Below are 17,783 nucleotides of genomic sequence, written 5' to 3'. Positions count from 1 at the left end.
AGGGTTAAGGTGGGTTTGGATGGAGAGGAATGATTCCACGCTGCCGAGTGCAGTGTCTCCATCACCCATATCTGGGGACCTTCCATTCTTTGACTTGCGTGAGGTACCACATGTCCCTTCAAGGTGTGCCGCCTGAGGTCCTTCCCGTTCTGGGTCACTTGGAGCCAGGAAGGCCTTTCCTAGAGAGGGGGGGGGGGGGGGGGCTTCAGCCTGTCGCTCGTGTTCTGGTCTCCTACTGCGATGCACTGTACACGGGCTCCCTTCAAAAGCACTTCAACTGGTTCCAGAATTCAGCAGCCGCGAGCATTGACGGGCATGCCTCAACATGCCCCCCCTCCCCTCTGCAAGCTGTGTCGGCTGATGGCTTCTCTTCCAGGCAGCCTCTTCCAGGGCGGTGGGTTACCTGAGCGCCCCCCCCACCCCCACCCCCGCGGTCTCCCATCAGGTACGCCCATCCGATTCCTTCCTGCAGGGACGGGGCGCTCCGGGCGCCTTCCGGGAAAACATGCCAGCGGCCATCAGGACCAAGAAGCGGCTCTTCTGCCCTCCGGAAGGAGCAGCTTCTTTAGGGGCCTGCTCTCCGGCCAGGCCTTTGGCGAGGGAGGCCACCCCGCACTTGGTTGCCCTCGCCATCCTGGGCTTCCGCCAGACTCCTCGCTTGTGGCCCCCGCGGGCGAAGCCGCCGCCGGAGAGAGCAGGAGCCCGGAGCGCTCGCTGGGCCGCCCCCTCCCCTCAGGCGGGCGGGGCCTCGATGACGGCAGGCGGTCTCCTGGCAACCGGCCCGCCTATCCGGAGCGACGGTGGCCTCCCGGGCCGCCCGTCGCCCCGCCCACAGCGGCGCCCAGCCATGGAGGGCCGCCCGGTGGGAGGGGCCGCGCGCGCCGGTGGGTGTCGGGGGGGCCCGGTGGGGGCGAGGGGGGGTCTCGCCGCCACGCCCTTCCCCCCGCAGCGCCCCCCGGAGGACCCGAGCGGGCTCCCCCCGCGGCCGGAGGCGCTCTGCTGCAGCCTGGCGGCGGCGGCCTACGGGAACAGCCTGGCCCGGCGCGGGAGGGCGCTGGTGGGGGGGGGGGGGGCTCCGCCGAGCATGTGCAGAGCGCCGCCCGCCTGACCGCCTCTCCCCCCCGCAGGCCGAGCGCCTGGTGCCGGTGCGCCGCCTGCAGTGCTACTTCGCGGTGGACGCGCGCTACGTGGGGCAGAAGCTGGCGCGGCTGCTCTTCCCCTTCGGACGGCAGGTGAGCCGGGCGGGCGGGGGGCGAGCGAGGGGCGCCCCCCCCCCCCGTCTCCCCGCCTGTCTCCCTGTCTGTCTCGGCAGGACTGGCAGGTGCGCTTCCAGCAGGAGCCCCCCGTGGCGCCCCGCTTCGACGTCAACGCCCCCGACCTCTACATCCCAGGTAGGGCCGGGGCCAGGTGGGGAGGAGCGGTGGGCCGGGCTGCAGGGCCGCCCCCTTCCTCCTCCCCCTCCCCCTCCTCCTCCTCCTCCTCCTCCTCCGCAGTCATGGCCTTCATCACCTACCTGCTGGTGGCTGGGCTGGCGCTGGGCACGCACAATCGGTGAGGCCGGTGGGGGCACCTGAGCCAACCGGGCTCCCCTCCCCTTGCCCGGAGCCCCCTCCTCACTCTTGCTGCTGCCGCTGTTTGCAGGTTCTCCCCCGACCTCTTGGGCTTGCTGGGCAGCTCCGCCCTGGCCTGGCTCATCGTGGAGGTGCTGGCCGTCCTGCTCGGCCTCTACCTTGCGGCCGTCCACACTGCACTGACCCCCATCGACCTGGTCGTCTTCTCAGGCTACAAATACGTGGGGTGAGGAGCCTGGGACCCTCGCATCCTGGGCGGGGGTGGGGTGTGGGGGGAAACCTGATGGGTGGTGGGGTTGACCCCTCTTTTTATCCTTCCCAGCATGGTTGCAGGCCTCTTGGCAGGGCTGGTGTTCGGGAAGCCTGGCTATTACATGCTGCTCGGCTGGTGCTGCGTCGCCATCTTTGTCTTTACGGTGAGAGGGAGGCTCTTGTTGAGGGTGGGTGGGTGGCCCCCCTCCCCCCTCAGCTGCTGTGGGTCTTTAGGCACCTGCCTCCACCGACCTTTCCCAATGGGCTTCCTTCACCCACCCTCCCTCTCCCAGATCCGTTCGCTGCGCCTGAAGATCCTGTCCGAGGCAACCGAAAGGGTCTCGAGGCGGGACACCCAGAGCCAAGTATGCATGTACCTGACCGTGGCTGTGGCTGGGCTGCAGCCCCTCCTCATGTACTGGCTGACCTTTCACCTCATCTACTGATGCTTTGCTCAGGCAGCTGCTCCGTGCCCCCAACATCCACCCACCATCTCCAACCTGCCCCCCTCCCCGGCCGCCCTGCTTGCACAGAAGGCAGAGCAGGGCAAATGGGCGTTTCCGGGCCCTAATTCACAGCACCCTTGCTTGTCCTCCTGGCAGTTTACACTGCTCCCACCTTGATTCGGCTCAGGGCGTTTGCTTGTCTTGCTCTTTTCTGTCTGGTCCCTGTCCAGCCAGGTTGGTCACTCCCGCAGAGGAGCTGGGAAAGGGGCCTGCTTTCCTGCCTCTTCAGGGTAGGGCGTGTCCTGCTTGCCACAAATGGAATAGAGTGTAGGAGGCAGTGGGCAGTTGTTCTGAGAGGGGCGCTGGGGGGCATTTTCTATCTCCCACCTGCCTTCCCCAAGGGGTCGACGCGCGGTCAGAAGCAAAACGGTTGTGTCCTCAGGGAGCAGCAGCTACCTTTGTCGCCAGTGCTGAATGGGCAAAGGGCAGCCTTAGGTGGGCAGGGTGAGGACTTGGAGCTGCTGCCGGCCTCTTCCATATGCCCCCCAGTGCTAAAGCATTCATTGCACAAAAGTTTAGTTACTCTTTTATTCAGAGTCCACTCATTATTAAAAACACAATTAAAAGAGTCCCTCAGATTTAATGCAATCAAGTTTTGATTTGTTTTTTAAAAAAATATAAAACCCATTTAAAGCTGGTTATGTGGAAGCTTGCTCAGTGAGATGCCTCTGCAGCAGGTGCGCTGGCTGGAGCCGCTCTTGAAAGGGCCCCCTTTCCCGGCAGGAAGGGAAGCGGAACTGCTGGCAGCCGCAGGGGCGATCGAAGGCCTTCGGTCACCACAGGGCCCCCCCCAGCTCCTCTCCCCTGGCCAAGCCAGAGGAATTGGGGTTTGTGGTCGGTGGGCCTGTGAGCCAAAGGTGGCCTCATCTGGGAGGCTTTGGGGAAAACGGTCCATGCCGGCCAACTGCCGAGCCTCAACAGCCGTGGCTGCTGGCAGCTGGTAATCTCAAGAAAGCCATCTGGCACACTGGAGAGCAAAACCGGGCAGCCCCCACAAAGAAATGGGGAGAGGCACTGGAGGGAAGGTCCTGGAGCAGAGCTGAGCTTAAGACACACTGAGGAATGAACTAAGGGGCCCAAAGCCCCCTGCCCAGACCAAGGGGGGGTGGGACACACGGCAATTAGGGTCCTTACACCTTGATTCTCTCCCTCCCTGGCCCCTAGATTGGGGGCTCTTGCACTCTGCCCACTGCACTGGCATATTTGGGACACATAGCACACCTTTCACCCAGGGAAATGGGGTTTCACAGGGCTGCTGCAGAGCCCCCCCACCAGCCTGTTCTCCCGTTTACCTGAGAAATGCATGGCTCTGGCTTGAGAGGGAGGCCAGCACCTTTGGGTCTCAGGTGCCTTGGAGGAATTCTGCAGAAGCAGAGGGGTGTGAACGCCCAAAGGTTTTCCTGAAGAAAAAGGGCTTCGGCTGCCCCCCCCCCCCTTTAACGTGTGCAGGGCAGAGGTCTCTGCGGGACACAGCCAAGGGAGCCCCCGGCGGCTTCAGCTGGGGATTCCCAGATGTTCTCCCACTGCATTGAGAGGAGCCAAGTGATGTAGCGCCCCCGTTCACCAGAGGGAAGACACGGGGGGCTCTGGGCCAAGCGAGGCGGCCTCATCGCTGGCTCTGAAAGGGGGGCACTGCCCGCAGCTCCTCTTGGACTCCTGTGGAGCAGCTGGGCCCATTCCCCCGTGGGCTGGAAAGGGTGACTGGGTGGGTGGGGGAGAGGAGGGGGACGTTCCCAGAGAAAGAGGGGTGTTTCCCCATCAAAGGCCTGCAAGGCAAAGCCAGCGGTATTTACATGCTGCCTTGATTCCCACTGAGGCAGCTCCCTGGCTCAGAGGCTGTAGGCATTGCTCATCAGATACTCTTTGTCATCCAGCGTGCTCCACACCGTGCCCACCGACAGCTCCGGGTTCTTCCGGCAGATCTTGACCAAGAAAACCGCCATTGAGCCCAGCAGGCAGGTCATCAGGATGGCCAGAAGGACCGCAAGGACCACGGCTGGGGGAGAGAGAGAGAGAGAGAGAGGCAGAGCATCAGGCGAGGGACGGACGGTGGGGGAGCCTCCCTGCTACCTGCTTGGTTGGCAAGGCAACTGGCCCTGTGCGCCGCCTCATCCAGAACGGGAGCTCTCTAACCGAGGGTGATGGGCAGAAGGGAAGCCGCACGTGATGGGATTCCCTTGCCTGGAGAAGCTGTGGGGGCAGCAGCAGCAGACGGGGGAGTCGGCAGCCCCTCGCTCCTGTGCCAGCAGCACCAAGGACAGCCCTGCCAAGAGGCCCGAGGAAACCCAGGCCCCTCTGGGACTGAGCTGGCCACGAAGCCAAGGGGCAGCGGGAGACCCCACTTCCCTCCCAGGGGTCCATGTGGTCTCAGCGGAGGGCGGGCTGCTCACCTCTGGTGGAGAACCCGAAGGCTTCGGAGGGGAGGCGAGGGTGGGTGCCTGGGTCTCCCGGCTCTTTGGTGATTCCTGGAGCAGAGAGGAGAGAAAGAGGAGCCGGTGAGAAAGGGGGAGTTTGGGGAGGAGCGATCAGGAGTCCCGGCTGCCCTCTTGGGGTTTGTGCAGGGGAAGCACGGACTCAACTCCCGTTGCTCCTGGTGGGGTGGGGTGGGAGGGCATGCCCACCGACTGGGAAGGGCGACAGGTCACCTGCGTCCCCTGTGCACTGGCTCCAGCACGCCTCCTCAGAGAGGTAGTTGTTCTTGTTGCCATGGCAGCCCCCGTAGGTAAACCTCTTGCACGTCTGGCTCTCCAGGTCAAAGTACCAGCGGAGGAAGGAGGCCCGGCAGCGGCCGACCAACCGGGGTGCAGCGCAGAATTCTGGGGGAAGAGAGATGGTTTGCAGAGCCCCCAGAAGAGAAGGCGAGAGTCCAGGACCAGGGGAGGAAGGAGCCCCCCTCGTACCTCTGAAGCCAGGCCTGTTTTCGGAGGCCTCTGGGTGGCGTCCGGCTCTTGGGGTAGCCCCTGGGAGAAAAGCAGAGCAGTTGGCCAGAGGCTGAAGACCAGTGGTCATTCTTGGCAACGGCCACTCCCCCTTCCTGGGCACCCCTAAGAGGCACACCAAAGGTCCCAGGGGCTCACCTGCCCCAGAGAATTTGCCACCGAGGAAGCGTTGTTATTAAGGGGCTTTTCGGAGACCCTGCCCTCCAGCTCACCCAGGCTCCAAGAGCCATTGCTTGAGCTCCCAATTTCTCTCTGTCCTTCTAGCCTCGTGCACGAACCCAGGACCCTTACCTTCAGTGGCCGGCCTTCCAGGGACCACGGTGGCCTCTGCTGCCCCACCTGGAAGTCAAGACAATTCTGGCATCAGAGACCCAGAGCCATGGCCTTCTGGAGGCAGTCTCCCCACGGGGCCTGGCCTGAAGACACCCTCGTGCCCAGAAGCCTTGGACAAAACCGCCTTCGTTTGGCTACTGCTCCGTTGTCAAGGTTGTTCAGCTTTAAACTGCGTCCCTGAGGGTGACCCGGAGCCCCTTGCCAGGAACCGGAAGGCAGGAGTGGCGCAGGCTGGTTGCTCTCGGGGCTGAGAATTTGGGCGTAGCATCAGCCACGCAGCACGAAGGGGGGGGAGGCAGCCTCGTGCCACTCATGGTGGCGGGTTGTGTGTGTGTGTGTCCCAGCAGTAGGAAAAGTGGAAAGCGGCAGCGAGCATTGTGTTCACAAATACGCTTCACCCCAAACCCTCTCTGGCAACTCTCTGTGGCATGCCCACCTGTGGGGGGGGGGGGAGGTGCTCTCTGGGTCGTTTTCTGGCAGATGTTTCATGACCCAACTGGGTAACATCATCAGTGCTAGTCCGATGGTATTGCTACCAGATGTTACCTACTTTGAGTGATGAAATGTCTTCAGGGGGGCTACAAATCCTCTCCCCTGTTGGTGCTCACCTGAGATACACGTCACGAAGCAGTGCTGTTCAGAGATGAAGTTGTTGCCGTTGCCTTGGCAACCCCCAAAAATGAATTCCTGGCATGCTTGGCTTGTGGCATTGTACCACCACCGATGGAAAGATGCTCGACAAGGGCCCACCCTCTTGGGCGCCCGGCATTGGTCTGAAAGCAGAGAGAGAGAAGTCTGTGGAAAGAAGCAGCTCTGGGGGGGGCTCCACACTCAAGTTTATCTTCCTGATGGCGGCATTTAGGGCCACTGAGACACTCGGCTGCTGCCTCCGCTGGGCGCCAAGAGCCCAGGGCAACTCCCCCCCCCCAAATTGGTCTGGAAAGGCAACTAGGGTTGTGAACCACAAGTTATGAATGGGAATCCTCCGTCCCCTCGGCCTCAGAAGGCCGGTCTTGCCTTAACAGGGCAGCCCCAGTGGTACTTTGCCTGGGAGGATGGGGTAACATTCAAGACTCAGACTCTGAAAATTCTTCCTGGGCTTTTCTGCAACCTTTCGGGTGTTGTCAGGGAACTTTTCTCTCAGAGCAGACAAACAGTTGCCCTACATTTTTATTCTGTCACTGAAGATTTAAAAGTGTTTTCCTAATTCCAGAGCGGATTGTAGGAAATCCTCCCAGTGGAAGGTGCCTATTTACGCAGGTGACCATTTGCCCCAGGAGCTGGTATGGCCACATTTCCCACTGCGTGGCCAGGGGGATGGAGGGCTTTCGGAGAAGGAAGGTCGAGGCAGGCTCAAATGCGCCTCTTCTGGGAACCTTCTCAACTGCCCTCTCCCTCCCTCCCTCCGGCTGATGCCCTGCAAACACTCCGTTTCCCAGGTCTCGAGACAAACGCAGGGTCTGGACAGAATCCTGTTTCCCCCAGTGACCCCGCAAAAGGAAGAGAGATCAGAGCCCCCTAGTTGGCTTTTGGAGTTGCACAGAAGGGAAATGTGCAGGAGGAGCCTTTTTCAAAGGCCAAAGGGGGGGGGGAGGCAACCGGGGCACCTGTGATGATGGGAGGGGCAGCCTTTGGAGGGCAGGGGAGAAGCTCATTCAGCAACACGTGTCGCTTGGCGTGGGAGTTCTTGCGCTGCAACTGCAATTCTCTGGGCCTTTTCACCGTGAGGTGCATACGGAACGTCGTAACCTCCCTAGAGTTAGGTGAGAACCCAAATGAAAAGGGTCCAAATAGATCTTGGATTAATTTGAAAGCCTCCTTAACCCGGAATGAGTTGATGCTTCAGGCATATGACCGTGTCGTGGCTATAAGAGCTTCCACTTTATGACTGACCTGAATGAAATGTTGCAAGGGGCTAAACTGGCCATTTTTCAGATGAACAGAATTAGAGATTTTGTGCAGAAATAATTGGGCAGATTGTGAGCTTCAGAAAAGGAAGCCCTTAATTTCCTGCTTTGCTCCCCTCGTGTAATATTTGTGGCCCAAGAATCCCATCGATATTGCTGCTGGCAAGGAGCCCAAGACCTTCCCCAGCAGGAGAAAGCACAAGGAGGACCCTCGGCTCTTGACTGCAGAGAGGAGATTCGGCTTCCCTCTCCCCTTTGCCCCGAGTTTGGGGTCTGCCCTGTGGCCACTTGTCCCTGGCAAAAAAGGCAGGTGAAAGCACCCACTGCCCCCCCCCCGTTGCTGGTGCAAGGGCACAGAAGCGATGCCAGCAGGGCCAGAGGCTGGAGGGGGGGGCAGCAGGAGCATTTTCTTACAGGAAGTCCAATTGGCCCAGCTTCCTCCAGCAGGGAATGGCAGGCAGGCAGGTGACTCAGGCACAAGTCACAGACCTCACCCGGACAGGCTGAACCGGTTCAGGGCTGGTTGGCCCATCCCACCTCATCAGATTTCACTGAACAACTCCTCATTCCCGGAGTTCACCAGAAGGGCAGGTGCTTCCGCCCCCAGCTGGCTCTGGCCCAGGAAAACGCTTTTGTGTGCCCCCCAAGAGTGCCAGAAGACAAGAACCCCCATTCAGCCAGGACAACAACCAGAAGGCGCCTAAAGCCCTGGTGGGCACAAGAGAAGCCTGCCACCTTGGTATCGGGCACTGCCCACCCTCCAGCGAAGTGGGACTAAGGCTCCAGCCCAGGGCAGTGCCCATCTAGCCGGGCAGAAAGGAGGCCCTCATCTCCCAGTCCCAGCAGCCAAACGTAGCTGGGAAAGGCATGGGGGGGTGGGAGGCTTGGCTTTCTCTTCCCCTTCCTGTGACCCCCCTGGATTTGGGACCCCCAACCCCCACTGGGGCAGGGAAAGGTGGGTGGCTAAAGCGAGCCGCAGCCGGCCAATCTTTTCGGGTACGCCAAGAGCAGCCTGCGCTGGAGAGGCCTGAGGGCGCGTCCAAGAGAGGCACAGGGCGTTGGCAGCGGCCTGGATACAGCGCAGGAACCCACCCGACGATCCGCAACTGAGCCTGCCCAGCGTATTTGAAGCTACGAAGGGCCGGGCAGGAAGGGCTCTTCCTCCGATCGGCTCGGGGGAGCAGCGCGGGCCGCGGATTCTTACCTGGCGGCGACTCTGCGGCCGCCAGTGCGGCCAGTGCCCACGTGACCAACAGCGCCAGACTCTTCGCGCGCCCCATCGCACCGTCCTCCCGGACCAAACTGACCGCTGGGCCGCAAAGGCCGCCGAACCCCGCAGGTGGGCCACGCCCATCGCTCTCCGGGCGCCAATCACGGGGACCGACGTCTATCGCCATCGCACCTGTCTGCCCACCTATTTTGCATAGGCTGCGTGGCGATCACGTGGTGGTGGTGGTGGTGGTGGAGGAGCGCCCGGGGGGGGCGGTTACAAAGTAGGAAAGTCCCGGATGGAGAAACCTGCCAGGTGCGGGCGGAAGATTCGGCAGGTGCAGGCGGGGCGGGGGGTCAGGACCGCTGCTCCTGCTCTCTTCTCCCGCTCGCGGTGGCCTAGTTCCGGGATGGCTTCTGTGGGAAGCCCCCTGCGCCGGCTTCCACCCTTCGCCTTGCGAAGAGCGAGCTGGGATCGGCAGAGGCCCCGGAGGAAAAGCCGGAGCCCCTTCCCTTCGCCCTTTCCCCCTCCCTGCTCAATAGTCCAGCTTCCCTTTGGCCGAAGCGCCGGTTGGGGAGGGGGTGTCCTGCGGCCCCCTTGGGCGCTAGGACAGCCACTGCAGGGAGGCTTCCTGAAGAAGGGGCGCCGCTTGGGAAGGTCGGGGGGTGGGTGTCGTTTGCATGAATGCATTTGCAGAGCCACAGAACGGCCCGGGGGGGGGGGGGCTGCTAGTAGGAAGGGGCTGCTGGGCGTCCCGCTGGGGCCCAGACCGGTTAAGCCGCTCCAAAAAGCTCCGGCAGCTTTCTCAACCTGAGTCCGGATGAAAAGCGCCGAGGCGAGCGGCCTGCCCCTGCCCTGTGTGGCGGCAGGAACTCCAAGGGGCAAAGCCCGACTTCTCCCAGCGGTGGCACCAGGGACGCTGGAGGAGATTGGAAGGCGACCCCTTGGCAGGCGGCGCCAGGAGAGGAGGGCCGGGCTGGACACACGTTCAAAGGGTGGGTGGGTGGGTGGGGACGCTACCAGCTGGCGGGATGCCGGCCCCAAATCTCAGTGACCGGCGTTTCTTCAGAGACGCGGGAAGGGCGAGGGCGGGCAAGTGGGCAGGCGAGCGCGCTTTGCCGGCAGGCCACGAGAGCCCGAGGCCGCAGGGCTCGTTCCCGGCAGCCGCACGGAAGGAGCAGCTCTGGGAAAGGGAGGCCCGCGAGGTCGCTGGGCTCCTGCCCGCCAGAAAGGCCCTTCCATCTTCCAGGGCGGCCCATAAGAACAGTCGAGAGAGCGGCTGGGTCCCGCCTCTGCCCCCAGAGCCAGACGCCCCCCACCCTGAGGGAGGGTCTGGGATCGGGAGCTCCGCCTCGGCTGCTATAAGACGCGGGAAGCCGACGGACGCCCCGTCCAGTCGGCGCAACGACCGATGGCGGCGGATCGGCTGGGGAGGCGCTTGGGGCGCGCGTCGCCGGGCCGCTCTGCCGGCCTTTCTCCCGGAGGCAGCCGCGCGGAAAGGACGGCCAGTCCGGGAATCCAGCGGCGCCAAGCACGGGTCACGGTTAAGTATGACCGACGGGAATTGCAGCGGCGCCTTGACACGGAAAAGTGGATCGACGGCCGGCTGGAGGAGCTGTACCGAGGACGGGTGAGGGGACGCCGAGTTGGGCGAGAGGACCCGCGGCCTTGTCCTTTGGGGGGACCGCTGCCGCCCCCATCCAGAATGGCCTCCCGGGACAGAGCGACTCCTTTGTGGCCTCGCTCAGTCCCTGGCTGGCCGCCTTCGCTTCTGAACTGGCTCCTCGAGGCCCCGATGGGGTTAACGTTAAGGTTGCTTGGAAGCCCCCCCCCCCCCCCCCCAAGCCACTAGTGCTCTTCAGGGGCTGGGCAGCCATCTGGCGTGTTGGGAAGCACATCTGCCTTTTTAAGGCTGCCGGGAGACACTTTAGGTAAGTGTCAGCCTTGGCCCAGCTTTGCCTCCTTCCAGCAGGGTGTTTGCTGCTGGTTCTGCTGGGTGGGATTGTAAGGCTGCAGAGACCGAAGGCTGCTGCTGCTGGTGGTTCTGGGCCAGGAGAGAGGCTTGTGGCGACCGCCAAGAGGGGAAGCTGCGCTCAGAAATATGCTGGACGGGGGCTGCAGGGTGGGCCCCACCAGTCGCCCTTCATCACCCCATTCAGCCATCTTTCCAAAAACCAGATATGTGAATCTGGAGAACAAATTCAGAAAGTCCCTCCTCACTCAAGACACGGGAAGAGCCAGTCCGGGCTGTGGAGCAGGCAAGGCTGAGCAAGGGATCAACTCGGATCGAATACAGACTGGAGTGAAGGGAGTTGCACCCCCAGCTGCTACCAAAGGGCTGTTCCCTGCCCCGAGTTTCTTTCTGGCCCCAGGGCACCTCGGCTTGGAAAGGAGGCCAACCTTAAGGGCTGACAGAGAAAGTGGCAGATGGGCTTGCAGAGAAGGGTCCTCCTCCTCCTCCTCCTCCTCCTCAGGAGGAATGTGCATCTCCGCCTCCGGTTGCTGACATTTCCCTTGCCTAGAAAGGATTCGTGGGGGTGGGGAGCCTGGCCCAGCTATAAAAGAGGCCTCTCCAATCCTCCCATGAAAGGAGTGAGTTGCCATCTGGGCTGCTTTCTGGCCTCCCCAGGGAGTCTGGGAGGGGAGCAGCTCAGTCCGCAGCCCAGCTCTTCTGGGGAGGCTAGTCCTGGCCTGGAACATGGCGGCCGCTTGATGCTCTGACCCAGAGGCTTCTTGGTGCTGTGACTATCCTCCTCCCTCCTGCGTATTTACAGGGCAGTTGCGGAGAAAAGTCTTTGCACTGGAGGCTTTTAAGAAGAGGCTGGACAGGCATTTGTCTGGAATGGTGCTTGAGCAGGGGGTTGGACTAGAAGACCTCTGAGGCCCCTTCCAACTCGGTTATTCTGTTAAGGGGTACAGATGGAACCAAGCTCTCCCAAAGGGATCAATCGCTTATCACCTGGTGGGCAGAATAGGAGCAACTTGTACTTATGCTCCCAAGAAAAGCAGCAGCCATGTCTTGGATATGGTGGGGGCGGGATGCTGTTCGTCTTGCCTAAAAAGGGGGATGCAGGATCTGGGTTTTGAAAACTTTGAAAGCTTTGTTGTTCTAGATGCTTTTGAACTCTGAAATGCTTCACTGAAGAGCTGCACAAGCCAGAGAGCCTGGGCTATTGTCTAAAATCTTTCCTCTGTGAGACCTCATAACTCTTGTTCCAAGAGCCCCCCCTTCGCCTGACCCTTTTTGATTCTGTGGCAGGAAGATGAGATGCCAGATGAAGTCAATATTGATGATCTCCTGGAGATGGACACAGATGAGGAGAGGGCCAAGAAATTACAGGTAAGCTGCTTTCACATTACCATGTCTGCTGACTCACAATCCTGAATTGGCACCCTGGACTGGGTCCTGTCAGCAGGAGTGGAAGGGAGGCGAAAATGTTGAGTTTATAAATCGGGCAGGGACAAAGCAGTTGCAGCATCGCAACAGAGCAAGCAGTGGAGTGAAGAAGAAGGACTCTTATGCTCCACACTCCACTGAAGAATTCTGAAGAAGTTGCTGCTCTACCAGGTGAAGCTCTTTTTCACGACCAAATGATCAAAGCAGCCTTAATGCCCATTAACAACATGCTGGTGCTAATTTCTGAGCACCAAGAATGAGGCCTAGATTCATCTCGCCCTGTGCTGTTTGCTAATAAGCATACTTAATGCGGAGTTAGCCTAGGCTGTGCCATTTGGTTAATAAATAGAAATTAGGATCTGAACGGGATAAGAAAGGGGAACTGGATACAGGGGTTCCGTGTGAAAGAGAAGGCTGTGAATTAGATCTGGGCTCAGGGAAGAGAATTTTCTGGTTTAGTTCAAGAGTAAAGCTGAAAAAGAGGCTGAAAATTAAAAGGGCCGGAGAAATAAATTCTGGGCAGCCCATCCTTTGGGGCCGTTCCTCACTGTCAATTTTTTTCTAGGGCACCTTGGAGTCATGCCACAACAACACGGAGGTGGGTGTCCACTTTCTGAGCAATCGCTGGCTTGGGTCGGGGTCCTGTGGGGTCCTGTGGAAGGTGTATGTCCACCAAGGGTGGGGTTTGCTTTCCCAAAGAGATGCTGCACTTCTAGCTGCTGTGGAATAGTTGAGGAAAGGCCCCCTTTCACTCTTTGGTCTCCCCGGCCACCTTCCCACCCCGTGACTCCCTGGGGAGGCCCCCTTGCGATTCCTGGGGATCTGGTTGCTCTTGACCCTGGGAGCCCCTATTGAAGGGAGATCCCTTTCTTGGTGGGGTTCCCCCAGGGCCAGACATCTTCACCTTACTGGAGAAGAATGGTGGAACTCAACCTCCTCCCCCCACCCCAGGACTTCACCAGAGAGCTGCTGGAGAAGCTGAGAGGCCTCCGAACAGAACATGTTCTCCGCCGGACAAGTCCCAGCAGCCAGAGGAACATGGACCAGGGCCCCAAAGTCCCACCGTGACAGGGATGCTGGAGAGCTGCAGAGACGGCTGAGCTGCTGAAACGACTTGCTGCCGTCTCCCTGCCTCCAATAGGATGGAGTGGCTCCACGGCTTCAGCCACCTCCTCCGTCCTGCCGGAAGGTCTCTTGGGCCCTTTTGAACCTCTCTCTGATGGATGACAGGCTCTGCTGGGCCGCCTCCCCACAATAAAATGCTCTGCCCCCCCCAGAAGCTCAACTGTTGCCTCTGCCAGAGCAGGGTGGGGGAGACGGGACTTTATGATGACTGGGGCCCTTGGGAGAGAGAACCTGACCAGGAGAGAGTTTTGCCCCAGAGGTGGCTTGCCAATTTCTTTACTATTGGTTCAGGTGCATTCCCACATGCTCGCGACACTTCTGTGCATGCGGGTGGGCAGGGCCTCCCGCCGCTGCTACTACCAGTTCGGTCGATCTGGACCAAGCTGGCAGCAATGCTGTGAAGCGCTCTGGACTTTTCTGGCCATCACCCAGAGGCTGCATCTATGTTTGTGCGCTCTTGGCTAGATTTTTTCCTGGCTGAGCACGGTTGGCACAGTCTGCCTGATTCTCCAGGGCCATGAAAACTCAGAAACTGCTTCCTTGCCCGATCCATCCCTCAGCAGCCCCCTGTAGCTAGTTAGGTGAGGTGAAGGCAGCAGGCTTTACTAGAGTCTCACAGCTGTGACTCCAGCTGGGTCTGTGACAATTCGCCACGGCCAACTTGCCACAACTCTCTGTGGGACAAGAGTTACACTAATACCAAAGAAATAGTGGAATAGAATCATTAAAGAAATGATGCAAAAGGAGGGGCAGAATGAAACGTGAATTATAATAATTAAAGCATTTATTTATTTTAAATCATTATATAGAATAGTTCGGTTGTCCTGTGGCCAGTTGTCCCAGGGCAAGTGGGCTGTGGCCAGTTGCCCCATTCTGAGCCAGCCTTTCCGTTTCAGAGAAGCCCCTCAGCCAGACGGAGGCACGGAGTCCTGCTCCCCCCCCCACACCCAGCTGGGATCCAGAGGGCGGGGAGGGGGGGCTGTTTCTGGGTTAGAAGCTGCTTCAGGAGTTCAGCAGCACTTTGTGCTTCCTCCATGCGGGAGTGGGGGAGGTCTGCACAATCAGCCAGTAAGGGGAGGTCCCGGCAGCTGGGCCTGCAGCAGCCCTCCATCCAGTCCTCCCTGTAGCTGCTGGATCCCCCAGCATTATCTGGCTGTAGAAGGCCTTCTCCCAAGCCCCACAGATGTCTGTGCATATGGCTCCCCACGTGCCCCCCCCCTGCCATTACTGTCTCTGCAAGTCAATGTGTACCAGCTACTGCCTGCCTCAGTCCAAGCCAGGGTGGCAGGGGGAGGGGGGAGATCCTTTCCCCAGGGAGGGAGGGAGGGAGGGAGGGAGGGAAGATGCTTGCAAAGGGAAGCCCGGGGCCTCCCCCCCCTCCCACGGCAGACACTGGAGCCTCTGAGCCTTGTGCCCTTATTTGGAAACAGGCAGAGGCTGGAGAGGGGAGGGACCTGCCAGCCAGTCCAGCTGGGCCCTTTTGTGCTCCCTTGGCCTAGATGCCCACAGCCCTCCCCACCTCCCAAGAAAGGGCTTCTTCTCCAGGGGGTGGGTTGGCATGAGGGGGAGTGCTGGCCAAGGGCAGGAGGGGAGCCCAGTTGGCATTGGGGGCTCCTTTCCATGGGCTGCTCTAGGAAATGACTTTTACCTCAACTCTTCCTCCTCCTCTTCAAAAAAATTCTTATTGAAAATTTAAAAAAGAAATGCCCCCCCCCCCCAAATCCCCTGGCATACAAAACGTGTAAAAAAAACTATGTTCAACAGATTAATTATGAAATGGTATTCCCAAAATGAGGGAAACGGTCTTTTCAAAAATGGATAAATCACACTTCCTTAGTACAATCTTTGCTACGGAGCATTTCCCAATCTCTCAATAAATTCTCTTGGCTATTCCAATAAACCCATCAGAAACACCCGTGATCGGCTCCCACAGTTTCATAATGTAGCTCAAAATAATTGACAAATGTTACTTGAAAACATTCACAACCATCTACTTAATGTATGTTGAAATATGCTTCCAAAAAGATACCCAAATTGAACAGTTCCTTGCTGCAAAACATAAAAACTTTAATCCCAATCTGTATATAATGTTAATTGTATAATGTGCAGTCCCAAAGTTAACAAATTAACTTCACTTTTGTTTTATAGTGAGGTGAATTATAGCTTAGTGTCCAAATACAATGGGATGATGTTTCTGTGTATGTATAAATGCATCTGGGTCAAGCATAATTGTTTTGCAGATGTTTTATTGTTCTTATGTACTGTTGGCCACCCAGAGTTGCTGTGGTGAGAAGGGCAGCTGTACATGAATCAAACAAACAGGAGTGGCTTCAGCGTGTTCAGCATATTCAGGGAAGGCCCCATTCGGTTTGTCCCCCAGATCAGTCTGGAGCCAAAATGGAACAAACCCCCAAATCACCAACTGCAGCCTTGGGCGTCTTGTTGCCCTTCTCTGGTGCTTTGAAAGGCTCTTGATACTCTTGATGCCTCTCAGACCAGACTCCCAATTTGGTGGCATCTCTGGCATCGGGGGGGGGGGGGGGGGGAGCCCTGCCAAGGCTGCCCTGCCCTGGACCTTGTGGCATTCCTGTCGTGGCAGAGGCTTAATGGGAAGGGCCATGCTGACTCTCATGCCCCTGAGGAGGGTCAGGAGGGGTCACCATCCATCTTCTCCTGGCTTTCCTTGTCTTGTAAGATCCCAGACCCCAAAACAGGCTCCCTGCCTCAGCTGGAGAAAGTGCTTTTCAAGAGGATCGCTTGCCCCCCAGGCCGTCCCTGGTGTCATCTGCAAAAGCTGAGCCTCCCGGTGACCCAGCCCACCTTTGCTCACTTCCAGATTTCACAACCAGTGACTCTGCAGGCAGTTTGCAAGCAGGCAGGCAATTTCTATCCTTTCTTTCTGAATTGATTTCAGCAGTGTTAATAAAGGGAGTCAGGGTCATATAAATTGGTGCTTTTTTTAGCTTCTCGGTTCAATGGGGCAGCTATGTTAGTGCTGAAGATAGGCCTCTCGTACAATAAGGTAGATTAGACTCTAGGGCTGGACAGGGCCTTCAAGGTCTTCTAGTTCAACTCCTGCTCAATGCATTTGCATCAGGGGTTTGATTGGCTTCCGGTTCTATCCAAGTCCAGGATTCTTTCTTTGTAGAGAAACAGGATCCTGGCCTTTAACGCTGCAGGCCCAATACTGGTTTTCATTTTAACATGTTGCCATTATAGTAGTGAAGGTGGTTGCCATTTCTCTGGAATTTAGGAATCGACTCCATGCGGGTGGCCAACGCCCTCCTGTGGTCATCTTGAAAAATTGTATGTGGTCCTGTTTCCCATTGAATTGTTTCGTTAAAAACTGATTTTTTATTATTTTTTTCCAAAGTTAAATGATTTATTTTGTGAAAATGGCTGATCTCAGAGGTATGAGGGTGAACGAGGGAAGGGAGAAGAGCTCACTTTGGCTGGAAACCCTATTTTGGGTTTCCCACTTTTGCATGGCCAGGCTGACTGCCAAGATTCATTGACTCAGGATCTTCCCTGGGAGAGGGAAGGACCCCCTCCTCCTGCAAGAACTGCCTAGCTGCTAACCCACAGCAGAAGGAGCTTCGGGGGGGGGGGGGGGGGGCTCTTCCAGTACAGCTTAGCCTTGGAGTTTGGTCAAGTCCAGGCTGCCTCTGGCCACAAGCGGCCCTTTCCAAGCCCGGCATGAATGCCCTCACCTTTGACCGGTGGTGAGGCAGTGGGAGTCTCATGAATTCCTCTGGGACCCATCCTGTCACAACAAAGGACACCCGCCCAGACGTGCACTGAGGCCATTCTAAGTGTTTTGTTTTTAAAAGTAGGGGATACAAGCTCACAATACCAGGAAGGCAACAGGTGTGCCCGTCTCTGCAGCTGCCACTGGGGAAGCAATGGGTCAGGAGATCCAGACACCTCTCCCCAGTTCTGCAGCAGCCCTGACTCCGCCCCCCCCCCCCCCCGGTGTGCAAGGAGGAAAAGGGTTTCCCCACCACTGGAGGCTGCTCCCAAGAGCAGCACATGGACCAAGGCCGGGACAGTGGATCACCCAAGGGAGATTGCTCGCTTCTTCTCCAGGTTAGCCTCTCCCGCAACGCCCACGCGGCCTCCTGCACCTGCTGACCCCTCATTCTTAGGATTGGGCAGTGCATGACCTGCCCGAGGCTTTGGTGGCCCTGCCTACGCGGCCTTTCTGAGCTCAGCAGGCCTAAAAGGGGTGGGTGGGTGGAGGGAGACCATCAGAGGGATGGCAAGCGCCACTGCTGTGCTCATGGCATCCGGCATCTCCCCTGGTTCTGCTCAAACCTACAACGGCAGCTACCGTCTCTCGGGAAAAGGGTCTCCTGGCCTCAACTGTTGGGACTCAAGCAAGGCTGCCTCCAACTTCTCAGGCAGCGCTCCCCCCCCCCCCCCGCAGGGTCTAGGCTGCTGGTTCTTCCAAGGTCAGTTTTCCCTGGCCCTTTCCCCCATCCCTTCTCTTCCCTGCAAAGCATTTTGCTGTGGCTGCAAAGCTACGAAGAGGAGCACGGCTGAG

The 17,783-nt window shown here is 58.8% G+C and overlaps 2 protein-coding genes across 4 annotated transcripts; one reads left to right on the top strand and one right to left on the bottom strand.

Moving 5' to 3' along the window:
- Positions 1-822: 822 nt before the first annotated feature.
- Positions 823-15,469, top strand: LOC116515388 (protein YIF1B-like). Of its 3 annotated transcripts, none has more exons than XM_032227385.1 (9): positions 823-884; positions 1,128-1,232; positions 1,313-1,391; positions 1,642-1,797; positions 1,894-1,987; positions 2,117-2,188; positions 11,978-12,058; positions 12,681-12,713; positions 13,067-15,469. In XM_032227385.1, exons 1-9 carry the CDS (start codon positions 848-850, stop codon positions 13,181-13,183), a joined length of 774 nt encoding a protein of 257 aa, XP_032083276.1. In that variant the 5' UTR covers positions 823-847; the 3' UTR covers positions 13,184-15,469. The 3 variants fall into 3 exon arrangements, with proteins under 3 accessions (XP_032083276.1, XP_032083275.1, XP_032083277.1); XM_032227384.1 differs by having other exon boundaries at positions 13,004-15,469; XM_032227386.1 differs by lacking the exons at positions 823-884; positions 1,128-1,232; positions 1,313-1,391 and adding an exon at positions 1,443-1,551 and having other exon boundaries at positions 13,004-15,469.
- Positions 2,844-8,952, bottom strand: SPINT2 (serine peptidase inhibitor, Kunitz type 2). The gene is made up of 7 exons (XM_032227383.1): positions 8,713-8,952; positions 6,210-6,374; positions 5,560-5,607; positions 5,230-5,289; positions 4,975-5,145; positions 4,720-4,794; positions 2,844-4,325 (listed from the first exon to the last, which is right to left on the bottom strand). The coding sequence occupies exons 1-7, from the start codon at positions 8,903-8,905 to the stop codon at positions 4,159-4,161; spliced, it is 879 nt and encodes a 292-aa protein (XP_032083274.1). The 5' UTR covers positions 8,906-8,952; the 3' UTR covers positions 2,844-4,158.
- Positions 15,470-17,783: the final 2,314 nt, after the last annotated feature.

The sequence above is a fragment of the Thamnophis elegans genome, chromosome 12, assembly GCF_009769535.1.
Source record: "Thamnophis elegans isolate rThaEle1 chromosome 12, rThaEle1.pri, whole genome shotgun sequence".
In the NCBI taxonomy this organism is placed as follows: domain Eukaryota; kingdom Metazoa; phylum Chordata; class Lepidosauria; order Squamata; family Colubridae; genus Thamnophis; species Thamnophis elegans.
This window is presented reverse-complemented; position numbering and strand designations above follow the sequence as displayed.

Coding starts and splice junctions, on each gene's coding strand:
- LOC116515388 (XM_032227384.1), top strand. CDS start 848: ATGGAGGGCCGCCCGGTGGGAGGGGCCGCGCGCGCCG. Junction 1,988..2,116: donor TCGCCATCTTTGTCTTTACG/GTGAGAGGGAGG, acceptor TCCCTCTCCCAG/ATCCGTTCGCTGCGCCTGAA. Junction 12,059..12,680: donor AGAGGGCCAAGAAATTACAG/GTAAGCTGCTTT, acceptor ATTTTTTTCTAG/GGCACCTTGGAGTCATGCCA.
- SPINT2 (XM_032227383.1), bottom strand. CDS start 8,905: ATGGCGATAGACGTCGGTCCCCGTGATTGGCGCCCGGAGAGCGATGGG. Junction 5,146..5,229: donor AAACAGGCCTGGCTTCAGAG/GTACGAGGGGGG, acceptor CTCTTCCCCCAG/AATTCTGCGCTGCACCCCGG. Junction 4,795..4,974: donor CCAGTGCACAGGGGACGCAG/GTGACCTGTCGC, acceptor TCTCTGCTCCAG/GAATCACCAAAGAGCCGGGA.